At 48.9% G+C, this 12,505-nt stretch overlaps 1 protein-coding gene across 2 annotated transcripts in view; it reads right to left on the bottom strand.

Annotated features, from left to right (window-relative positions):
* Got1 (glutamic-oxaloacetic transaminase 1) overlaps positions 1–12,505 on the bottom strand; it is a 31,082-nt gene that overhangs the window by 3,418 nt on the left and 15,159 nt on the right. The window contains exons 2-7 of one of the 2 annotated variants that reach the window (NM_012571.2): positions 11,472–11,653; positions 3,845–3,968; positions 3,291–3,403; positions 2,949–3,053; positions 1,147–1,297; positions 896–1,061 (exon numbers count right to left, since the gene is read on the bottom strand). In NM_012571.2, the coding sequence (NP_036703.2) occupies positions 896–1,061; positions 1,147–1,297; positions 2,949–3,053; positions 3,291–3,403; positions 3,845–3,968; positions 11,472–11,653 (841 nt within the window). Of the gene's footprint in view, positions 1–895; positions 1,062–1,146; positions 1,298–2,948; positions 3,054–3,290; positions 3,404–3,844; positions 3,969–11,471; positions 11,654–12,505 lie in introns of those variants that run through there. The other variant, XM_063280638.1, reaches the window with a different exon arrangement.

A 12,505-nucleotide genomic window follows, 5' to 3' on the forward strand; every position in this document is an offset into this window, starting at 1 on the left:
CAGTGACACAGACACAGAGGGGAGTCAGCAGGGACTATACTTAGAAATAAAGCCCAGCTATAATACACTAACACCCTTTCCGGCCTCCCTGGAGTACTGATACCAACAGTATCAGGTACTCCACTGGGCCTAGCTGATCTATTTATCATACACTTAGCCATGACATGAAAGCCATGGTCTTCTCAGATAAAACAAGGTCTTCACTCTTATCTGCATTTCGGATTCCTGTGATTTCAGTTACCTTTGGTTAACCACAGTCGGAAAACATGAAGTGGAAAATTTAAAGTAAAGGTCTCATAAGCTTGAAGTAGCTACTGTCAAAGTCTATACTATGATGGCTCCACTCCATTAGTGGTTACTGTCAGGAGTCTTTTCTACTACGTGCAGTCTATAAGCTAAATTTCATCATCCTGTGTAGACACAGGAAGAGAAGGGAGAGCACCCAAAATGGTCACACTGCCTCGAAGTCGGACGGTCTGCTCATTGGGAATCCCTGACCTCCAGCTTTACAGAAGCTAGACTAGGCTATGGAGGAACTGACATCCACTGCAGGGCTTCTCCACACCTCAGATGCTGCGCCACCCTGCACAGGTGATGTGGGTACCAAAAATAATCGCATCCTGGGGCTGGAGAGATGGCTCAGTGGTTAAGAGCACTGGCTGCTCAACCAGAGGTCCTGAGTTCAATTCTCAGCACCCACATGGTGGCTCACAGCCATCTGTAATGGGATCTGGTGACATTCAGGTATACGTGTACTGGGGCACTTATATATGAAAGCAAGCAAAGAAAGTTTTAAAAAATTGCACCCTGCCTCTCTCGAGATTAAAAGGCAAATGCAGCGGGACAATTCAGCTATGCATCCCTGCCCTCGTCCTTGAGGACTCAAGCCCCTTACCACTCCTTAAAGAGCTCAGGGTTGGAGAGGGTGGTGGCCACGATCCGAGCTCCCTGGGCAGGGGGATTGGACCAGGTGATTCGTACAATCTTCTCCATCTGGGAAAGGACCCGCAGGACGCTGTCATGCTCTTTTCCGACCACGGTCAGATTCCCCACTCTCTCATCTAAGGAGAAGACAGAAACGGGGTCAGCCGCTGACCCGGCGTGGAGGGGCAGGGGGGCAGGGCTGCGACTCTGGAAAGCACTCACTGTAGAGCCCGAAGTTCTTGGAGAAGGACTGGGCACAGAAGAGCTCGAAGCCTTCAGACACAAAATAGCGAATAGCCCAGGCATCTTTCTCTAGGTCTCCAGATGCAAAGCCCTGATAGGCTGAGTCAAAGAAGGGGAACAGAAAACGGCGCTGCGAGGAAGGAAAGCGAGTCAGGGTAGGACGTCCTCCTCCGGAAGAGGCCTGGGACATGGGCCCTTCCTTCCCACTTGGTGCCTGGAAGGAATTTCTACACAAAACCTTGAGGGTTTTTTTTTGTTTGTTTGTTTGTTTATATGCATTCATTTATCTGCCCGCCACTCTGCATCTAAGTCTGTTTTGCGGAGCAGAAACACTGGGTTTGTAATCCCTCCTTAACTGGGTGCTGTACCCCAGGGTCAAGATGCGGCTTTGGCAACCAGTCCTTTCTGAAGCTTAGTGCTGCTGTTATATCATGGATCCTTCTTCAGGAATTAAGCTAATTAATGAGGTCTGGCAACCCAGGGTCCTCCTGTCAGTGCTACCTTCCCAGCTTCTCAGGAGGAAGCAGGCTCTCCATTCTAATCACCCTCAGACTGTAAGGACAAACCTCTTCCCTCTCCTGAACTGTCCTGGTGGGAGTGCCTTCACTCCCACCCGGGCAACACCTAACTTCTCTCCCAGCTGACTCAGCCAGCTTCCCTCAGATCAATTCCACATCACATTACCTTCCCCACTCCCAGAACTCAAGGGAGTAATGAGAATGTCCTTCAGTTCCTTAAATGGTCATACGATCTGCCTGGGTGGCGCTGTGGTTGTGCTTCCCATCCCTCTCCCCCTTCCTCCCATCAGCTCCCTGAGGGCAATGTCTTCTTATCTCCTCCTTGGAAAGACTCAGCGTTCGAACCACTTCTTCCTAAAAGCTTTATCCATCGCCAGCAATAAAATCTGTGCTGTATGCCCGAAAGAACTCACCCAAGCCTGATCTCACAATATTGGAATTACTTGAATACTAACCCCTGAGTTCTTCCCAGACAAACTATCTGCTCTTCAGGGCAGGGGCTTTATCTGCTATGTTCACTACCAGACCCCAGTGGTACCCAACGCCTAACAGCTGCTTAGTAAGTATCCCAGAAGCACCGTTGACGGAGAATATACACTTTGAGCTAAAAATTCTCATCTGGAAAGCAATCCTAAAGAGATAAGGTTTTGCCAGTCAGTGGTGGCACACGCACACCTTTAATTACAGCACTCAGGAGGCAGAGGCATGTGGATCTTTGTGAGTTCGAGGCTGGCCTGGTCTAGAGAGCGAGTTCCAGGACAGCCAGGGCTGTACAGAAAAACCTTGTCTCAAAAAACTGATTAAAGAGAGAGAGAGAAAGAGAGAGAAAAGAGAGAGAGAGAAGAGAGAGAGAGAGAGAAAGAAAGAGAAAGAGAGTGTGTATGTTTTACTACATAAATAAATCAGGTCAAGAAATCTGAAATTAAACATTCCTCAATCGATTTACCCAATATCTCCATGAAAGGATCACGTGGCATGAAAAATGATGCTATAAACGATTCAAAATTGTGTATATAAAGAAATAAAAGGGGAAATGCTGCAAAATATTAACAAAATGTTTCCTATACTTTAAAAACCACACACTCTCGGACACTCCGTCCACCGCAAACACTCTAGTTAGTATCTATTCTCCTCTTTGGCCTTCCCTCCACTTCCCAGACCCTTCAGTAAGCAGGCTGTGCTTTTAAATAATTGAGAAGCGACAACCAAACAAGGCGAATCCACGCAGCCTCCTTGATGGAGATGCTCGGCAAGAGCCGTTACCTTCATGACGGCGGCGATCTGCTTCCACTCCTCTTCAGTTGGGTCGGTCCCCGTTGGGTTGTGTGCACAGGCGTGGAGGACAAAGATGGAGAACTCAGGAGCATTCTGAGGAGAAGGAGGTTACATCAGCTCCGACAGAGCAGGGATGCCAGGACATGGTCAGCAGAACACGGGTCCCAGAAGGGGGCAAGCATTAGCCGACATATCAGTGTCTCGTACAGTTCTCTCATATGCTGCCTCAAAATCTACTCTTAGAGGCTCAGCTTCTCACTTATGAACTGATCCAAACGCTTCTCCTGCGGCTCCTGAACAGGATTCCCTCTGCTCTTCTTTATCACCCACCTCCAGATCATTCAGGAAACCCTGGAGATCAAGTCCTCTCTTCTCTGCATCCCAGTAGCGATAGGACCGAATGTCTTTAAAACCAGCGGCAGAAAACACGCCATTATGGTTCTCTGTGGAGCAAAGGGAAGGAGGTTAAGTGCTTTTCAAACACAAGGTGGCAGAGTCAGAAGGAACACAGGTGAGCTTCTGGCCCTCAGGCTCAGCGTCCACTGGGCTCGCTATTGCGTTATACCAGGAACAAGTTCGACCAGTTATAAGAACTCCAGGCTTGCAGCCTACGACAGGGCTGCCTGCCTTCTATATCCACCTTTATGGTGGGAACCCTAAGGATAGATAGAATACAATGCAAGATTACAGAGAATCTGGGCAAAGGCACCCCCAGCTGAAATTTAAGCAGTAGCTTCCTCTGGGTGCTGCTATAATCCAGTGCTCCATGACCCCCCAAATCTAGCCCTTCCAGGGATAGATCACATCTTCCATTCAGTCACTGAGTGTCATAAGGACAGCCCTCCCAGCTGCTTGGCTCCTCTCTCCACAGCTAGCAGGCTCACCCCAGGTCGGCGATGATACGTAGACGGGCGTGTTCTTGTTGTCTGTGCCATTGTACCATCGCCCTAAGAAGTCAGCTCCAATTCGAAGTGCACCGGTCCCTCCCAAAGACTGCACACCCCCAACCTGAAAGAGAAGATTTGGGGTCACAGGTTGACAATGGTGAGATCGGCTAATATTCGAAAGAGTAAAGCAATCATGACGACTACTTTGTCCTTTTTCTGTCTAAAGCCCCGTAAGTGTATTAGTTCATCAAAACTTCCAACAACTACCAGAAGATCACGGAGACAGAAAGGTAAGAGGTGACATCCTTGCTCAGTCACCAGTGAGCGGGACAGTCATGTCTTCGACCTCATAGTTCTGACTCCAGGAGGAACCTCCCTCTTGAACAAGGTAGAAGGCCCTAGGCCACGCTAATGTGTGCCTTGGAAGGGAACCCAATCTGTTGAGCACCCATCCCAAGATCGCTCCTTTCAGTAGGATCCTGGACATCTACTTCAAGCTGGCCCTTGATTCCCATCTATCTATGGAATGCAGTTGTATTAATCCCCGGAAATGTGTTCTCTCAAATAAAGATGACAGGCAGATTTTCCCCACCTCTGTTCCGTTTCCTCTCAGCCTAAAGAGTCCTACTACAGGCAAAAATGCAAGTCCTCTGTTTCACCATTTAGAAAAATACCTTCACCTACAGTCCCATTTGTCTTTCACACCCTACAAAGTAAACCCTATGTCCCCAGTTGACAAAGGAGGAAACAGACTGAGAGAAATCAGTGGTTCACAAAAGGAAAAGGAGCATGGATGGGTATGAACGAGGTCTTCCCGCTCTGGATGGACAGGCATGAATGAGGTCTTCCAGCTCTGGCTGGATGAGCACGGATGAGGTTTTCCTGGATGGATGGGTATGGATGAGGTCTTCTAGCTCTGGGTAGAAGGGCATGAATGAGGACTTCCAGCTCTTGGTGGGCATGGATGAGGTCTTCCAGTTCTAGATGGATGGGCATGGATGAGGTCTTCCAGTTCTAGATGGATGGGCATGGATGAGGTCTTCCAGTTCTAGATGGATGGGCATGGATGAGGTCTTCCAGTTCTAGATGGATGGGCATGGATGAGGTCTTCCAGTTCTAGATGGATGGGCATGGATGAGGTCTTCCAGTTCTAGATGGATGGGCATGGATGAGGTCTTCCAGTTCTAGATGGATGGGCATGGATGAGGTCTTCCAGTTCTAGATGGATGGGCGTGGATGAGGTCTTCCAGTTCTAGATGGATGGGCATGGATGAGGTCTTCCAGTTCTAGATGGATGGGCATGGATGAGGTCTTCCAGTTCTAGATGGATGGGCATGGATGAGGTCTTCCAGTTCTAGATGGATGGGCATGGATGAGGTCTTCCAGTTCTAGATGGATGGGCATGGATGAGGTCTTCCAGTTCTAGATGGATGGGCGTGGATGAGGTCTTCCAGTTCTAGATGGATGGGCATGGATGAGGTCTTCCAGTTCTAGATGGATGGGCATGGATGAGGTCTTCCAGTTCTAGATGGATGGGCATGGATGAGGTCTTCCAGTTCTAGATGGATGGGCATGGATGAGGTCTTCCAGTTCTAGATGGATGGGCATGGATGAGGTCTTCCAGTTCTAGATGGATGGGCATGGATGAGGTCTTCCAGCTCTGGATCTGCTCACTCTGTCTTCTGTACGTCACTCCATCCATCTGTCTTTGATCTGATCCTTCAAATAATAATGAGGCTTCAGCATAACTCTTTCCGTAGATATAAAAAACATAAATAAATTAAACGTTGCCTACTATGTCTACAAGATTAAGGAAAACAAAGGGATCACATGAAAGTCTGTAAATAAAGGAAGGCAGCTAGGATGTTGTCTTACGGTTTCCACTGCTGTGAAGAGACACCATGACCAAGGCAATTCTTACAAAGGATATTTAATTGGGACTGGACTGCAAGTTCAGACGTTCAGTCCATTGTCATCAAAGCAGGAAGCATGGTAGTGTCCAGACAAATGTGGTGCCGAAGGAGCCAGGAGTTCTACATCTTGATTGGAAAGCAGCCAGGAGAAGACTGGCTCCCACATGGCTAGGAGGAGAATCTCCAAGCCTACCCCCACAGCAACACACTTCCCCCAGCAAGGCCACACCTCCCAATAGTGCCATTCCCTAAGCCAAGCATAGTCAAACCACCACACAGGTAGTACTAGAACATTTGCCTAACACGTGAAGGGCTCTGGGTCCAATCTCCTAGAGAAAGGGGGAGGGGGAAGGAGAGGGAGAGAGACAAGACAGACAGACAGATAGCGCAAGCACCTAGCAATAGAGGCACACACCTTTAATCCCAGCACTCAGGAGGCAGAGGCAAGTGGATCTCTATGAGTTTGTGGCCAGCCTGGTCTACAGAGCGAGTTCTAGAACAGCCAGGGCTGTTACACAGAGAAACCCAGTCTCAAAACAAAATAAAACAAAACAACAAAAGAAGGGCATGGTTTGAATGGAAAATGCCCACCAGAGGCTGAGGTGTCTGAATCCTGTGATCCCAGTAGATGGCAGTGTGGGGAGGGGATGTAACCTTTAACAGGTACAGTTCTGTGGAAGAAGTACTCATTGGGGAGGGACTTTGAGGGTTTACACCTCACTCCACTTCCTGTTCGTTCTCTGCTTCCTGCACAAGGCTGAAGATGTAACTCTCAGCTGCCCGCCACAGCTCCCTTCACTCTCAGCTGCCTGCCACAGCTCCATTCCCTGAGGACCCGAACCCTCCAGAACCATAGGCCAAAATGAACTCTCCTCCATGTTTTTGGTCCTGGTATTTTATCATGGTACCAAAAAATAATTAATGCTGAGGGACAAGTAGCAATCTCCTAACAATGGTAACTTTGTGAAAGACTCTAGGAATAGCCGTAGTGGAAAGAAAGGGACCTTGTTCTGTAAGTTGGTTTTAAGATGTGTGTGTGGGGGGTGGGGGGGGAACATGTGTGTGTGCAAGTTGGTTTTAAGATGGGGGTGTGTGTGGTATGTGGGGTATATGTGTGTGTTCGTGCCCACAGAGGCCAGCAACAGGTTTTGAAACACTTGGAGCTGGAGTTACAGGCATTTGTAAGCTGCCCAGTGTGAACGCTATAGGATCCAAACCCCAGCCCTCAGGTAGAGCAGTAACCATAAGCCGTTTCTCCAGTCCTATAAAGGCACACAAAAAGATATGTTCCTGTGTATTTGTAAAATTTCATATTTTAAAAAAACGTATTCAGCTACCTTGAATTTGTTCTGGCACTGGTTCCATTTTATACAAGATTCACAAGGTCATACAGATGACCTTGAAGTCATGTGATAAAGTCATGTGATGTAGGTCATTATAGTAATTGAAATAATAAAAAGGTTAAAGGGCATCAAGTCAGGTCAATGGGGCTACCTGCTGTGCCTGCCACGGCTCAGTAACGGCAGAGCCTGAAACACTGCTCTGTGGGAGAGGAAAATGGACATTTTGTCTGACAGACAAATGGACAAATTCTGAAGACAGAAAAGTAATAAGAAGCAGTGAGGGTCCCAGAAACTGGGCTCTTTTGAAGCAGGTGGTGGCTTTAAAGTTTGAAAGGAATTCGTTTAAGGAAGGAGACGTTACCGTTTGCCTTCTTGTTCATTCTTCACCTCTTGTCTCCACTTCCCCTTCTCCTATGCTGGCCACTCCGGTTAAAACTGAATCCAGCCTCCCTCCCTTCCCCAGGGCTGACAGGCCTCCTCTTCCTTCTCTCTTTCCGAAGCAACTTTAACACAGTAAACGGAAGCAGGGGCTGTCTCTGTGGTCACATGTACGTTTAGTCACTGCTGGGTCCTAGCACCTAGTACTTTGCCTGGCTCTTCTGACAAGTGACTAACTCACACATCTGAGACCCTCAGAAGTCCCGTGGGCTAACTGTGGAACGTGTACAAAACGAAAACGCAAACCATGATCCCTAGCCAGGATCACAAATTGTGAGATGATCCCTAACCAGGATCACAAACTGTGAGAGAGAGAAAGGCCTTAGAAAATTAGACGCTGTGGGGAGCTGGAGAGCTGGCTCAGCCGTTAAGAGCACTTGCTGCTCTTACATGGGACCTGGTTTCAGTTCCCTACGTCCGCAGGGTGACTCACAGCTATCTGGATCTCCAGTTTCAGACGATCTGAAATGCTCTTCTGACTTCCATGGGCACCAATGCACGTAGACATGCAAGCAAAATACGCACACATAAGATAAAGACATTCTAATGTAAGCATCAGAATAAAGCCACGGTGAGCTCTGCTATTCCCAGACTTCAAAGGGCCACACCGTAACTCAGAGAACACAAATAACTGGCCACACCTGAGAAAGTGAACGACTCAGCACAGGAGTGACCTTTGGTCAAGTCTTGAAGGTCTTAGAGGTGCGGACTGGAGAGCTGGTGAAGCAAGGAAGTGCAGGGAGAGAGATGCCAAGCTCAGAAACTGGACCACACTCTGGAGACAGAAACGAAGGTGCACCATGTGGAGGAAGGGGGTGGGTAGCACCATTAGCTCTTTTTAAAGGAGGATGTCTCTACTTGTAGTGTGGAAAACGGGCTGAAATGAAAGGAAAACTGGAAGGCCAGTGGGACAATTACAGGAATCTCATGAGCTGACGGCCGGCTGAACTGCCACAGTGGTCCAGGGATGCAGAGAACTTCCGGGGAAAAAAGAAAGGCTCGGAGAGCAGGAGCAGGGGTGCCTGGGAAAAGGCAGATGCCGGGCAGTATCCTAAACAGGCACTTTATGTACCTGATGCCATAAAGACTGTCATTTAAGTTTGTTCTGTAATCAAAGCACAATCGAGATGAGCTAGACCTAGAGGGAAGAATATGTCCCCAGGTCAAGGCCATGAGCCCCAGGCCAGGTTCTCACAGTCTTAGGAGGTCAAACCCTACATCCATGGACAGAGGAACACCGTCAACGAAGCAGCCATGTTGAGAATACAGTTTTCTTAGAGAAGCAGCTCCCCAATACGGCCTCTGACTTGCCACCAGCAGCCCCAACTGATTAATCTAGAGCGAATGCAGAGAGAGGTACCCCACTCCCGGTTACTCAAGTTTCCCACTTTCAAATTTCATTAAGATTGTCTACTTTTGGATTGTGGTAAACACAGAAGCTTGCAACTGGTCAAACTGCAGAGAGTAAATGCCAGTGGCGTGTCGAGCCAATGGGACATCTATAACACACAGAGACACACAGAGACACACACACACACACACACACACACACACACACACACAGGGCTCAGGGACCACCGAACACAACTGTGTTATCCTGAACATGACGAGACACTTGCACCGAGGGACTCACAGCAGTGGTGCTCCCATGTAAGGCCAACAGCATGGAGTGGGAAGGAGTTCATGAGCCCCCCATCCCTGAGGAGCTACCGGGTGCTGTTGGCTTCTGTGGGAAGGGAAGGTTGGTTTTTCTTAAGGCTGTGTCTCCTGGTAGGCAACATGGTTGGCCTCACGCTCCAACGGAGGCCTCACATCTTATGTGTTTATGGGCAGCACGAACTGATCTCGGTGTATTGGCTTTTTTGAAAAGTGAAGACACGGGGCTGGGAGGGGGTCTGTGAGAAACAGAGAAGGGTATGACCAAAATACACTGCATGAAGTTCTCAGAGGAGTGATAAAACGTGTAGATTTTTAAAACAGACTGCCCAACCTCCGTCTGGGGAAACGCAGGGTTTTCAGAGCAGCTCTTCCATACCACCCTCTACCCCCGGAACGCAAATCCCACACCTTCCGTTCCCCAAGGCAGGACGAAGCCTTACACAGCAATCAAGTGAGTGCGAACTTTGAGTGATTACTTGTTTAATCAGTGACCTTCGTCAGAGCCTCCCTGCTTCAGGAAAGCAAGTGTGTGAGCCACCTTTACCTCACCTTGCCGTTATCGGGGCATCTGGAGGAGAAAAACCTGCTGTAAACAACAGGTGAGGAGCACCTCCAATGGCTCCACAGAGTGTGAACCATGGCCTGCATTACCTGTGGCCTGGGGGAGGGGAGGGGAGGGGAGGGGAGGGGAGGGGAGGGTGAGGAGCGCAGCTGATTTCAATTACACAACACCTAAGCAGACTCTTGCTCTCCCCTCCCACCCAGCCAGCCAGGTTCACCTGGCTCAAACAACACTTTCCTCAGGTGACCCCTGCACACACTGTGGTTTTCAGGGGAGTCTCTATAGAACCCAGACTTGCTTCTGTCTACCTCTGTCCCTGGGCCACCCCACACACCCCTGTCCCAGTAAGAGGACCGATGTTTTCTAACCTTCTCTACCCTGTGGTTCTTCAAACCTAGATATAGTTTGGAGTCATTGGGGGCACCTTTTAAAAACACTCCCAAGCCAGGTAGGTGGTGGTAGCGCACGCCATGATCCCAGCGCTTAGGAGGCAGAAGCAGGCGGACCTCTAGGTGGAGGCCAGCCTGTTCTACAGAGTGAGTTCCAGGACAGCCAGGGCTGCAAAGAGAAACACTTTCTTAAAAAAATAAAAGTAAAAATAAAAAGGGAGAAAAATCTCCCATTGGGGTTGTGGGGAGAAAGAGGGCAGCACCCCTTCAAGATTCTGATTAAATTGGCTTGGCAGGGGTTCACAGGGTCCAGCTTATAACTTGCAGACAATGCTAATATCCAGCAAGAGCTCAGAGCCAGAGTCCTGGCTGGGTACACATTTTAGCTCAAGTGCCATTTGCAGCCCCAAGAGTCTCCCCCACCCCTGAATCTCTCCATCCGCATTTCCCACCGTGTACACCCCACCTCACAGTGTCTGCTTCTAAAACACTCATTCTTGCATACATCTGTAGTTATAGCACAGGCAGTTCAATGAGCGTGACTGAGGGAGAGGCTACAAGAATTACCACAGGTAAGAAAGGTCAGGGAATTCTGGTCCTTGAAGGCTGAGGGATCACTAAATGCCATCTGAGAATCTGGGTAATAACCAATAACCCCAGAAATAACCAAATTCTGCATATAATTTCAGAGGAAAGCCCCTATGCAAGAACCCCTAGTGGGATTATTAGCTACAAAATACTTTCTTTCTAAATTCAAGAAACAGAGCAAGTAGGTAAATGACTTGCCTACGGCCAAAAGGAGTGGCAGAGAAGAGTCCATACAAACCCTGAACTCAGGGCTTCAACACCAGCAGCTGAAATCTGATAACGTACTGAACCAAACTGAGCTCCGGATACGGCCATAATTATCCGCTTACACTGACTAAAAATGTACTTGGTGGGCTGGAGAGGTGGCTCAGTCTTTAAGAGCCCCGGCTGCTCTTCCAGAGGACCCAGGTTTGACTTCCAGCACACATGTAGCAGTATACAGTCATCCGTAACTCCAGTCCCAGGGGATCCAGTGCACTCTCCTGGCCTCCCTGAGCACCAGGCACTCACATAAGGCACAGGTATATAGCAAGCACAATGCTCACACACACAAAATAAATAAAAACGTAAAAGAGGTCTGCTTACCTTCCAAGAAACAAATAACAAAAAACGTATTTTCTGAGAATTCTCAAGGCATAACTTTCAATACCTTCATGCAAACTGAACTTTTAATTTTTTTTTAAAGACATTTAGGGACCCTAATGAGAAACTATCTGCACCCCCCAAACTCACCCGATTCTCCCTGAGAGCTGGGCTGTTGTCCCCAAGTACTAGCTGAGAAGCACAGCTCCGGAACTCCGCCAGGCCCAGGATGGGCAAGTACTCGTGGTTGAGACTGTGGTCGTTAGCAATCTTCTGTTCGACCTTCCTCACTACTGGCAAAACCCAGGGCTGAGAGTCATCTGTGCGGTACGCTGAGTGAGGAAAAAGATGCACAGGGACATCAGGCATCGTCCAAGCCAGCGCGCGGAACTACGGACAGAGAAAATTCCACCACCTTCCAGCAAAGCAGGACACAGACAGAAACACACAGTGCATTCGCTTGCTGCATCAAGCTCTGGGTCAGCGCTGGGCACACAGGACAGCCTCCCTTCCCCCCATTCAAATCAGACAGCTTTTAATGTGATCTCCAGAACTGGAAAGCTGGAAAAATTGGGACACCGCAAACACCGCGGTCAAGCAACCGAGTGAAAGCCATTTCCTGTGAGTGGAAGCCATCTCTGCGATCACCTCTCTATAACCAACGGCCCAGAGATCCCATCTCCTGGCCTTCCAAGAGCGTTCCAGAAGAGCCTAGGTTGGGTGTGTCCAAACTGCAGCCTACAGCCAGCCTGCACGTGGTCCCAGTATAGCTATGGACACGACCCAACAGGTCTATAGACAATGACAATGTCAGAATGCCGTGTCAAAAGGTTGGATGCGTCTGGCTTGGACCTATATCACGAAAATCTTCGCACCTCCAGACACAACCACGGAGGGAGGAGGAGAAAAACAAAGAACGTCTGCCTCCTCCAGCTGACGTAAAAATGCAGATACACGTCACACAGGAAGCCCGCGTCCTGTGCCTGGTGCACAGCAAGCAGTTACACAATGACCAGGGACCCACTTAAACACACCTTTGTCCTCTCTGCGTATTTTGAAATCGGCCGGTGTTTACATTTTCACTGTTCAGACACTCGATGACTCCCATTTGCCTCCCACGGGGTCTAATTGTATCCAGTTCACGACATTTAATCAGGCCATGAGGTACACTCGTAGGCATTCCT

The sequence above is a fragment of the Rattus norvegicus genome, chromosome 1 (assembly GCF_036323735.1).
Source record: "Rattus norvegicus strain BN/NHsdMcwi chromosome 1, GRCr8, whole genome shotgun sequence".
NCBI classification, from domain to species: domain Eukaryota; kingdom Metazoa; phylum Chordata; class Mammalia; order Rodentia; family Muridae; genus Rattus; species Rattus norvegicus.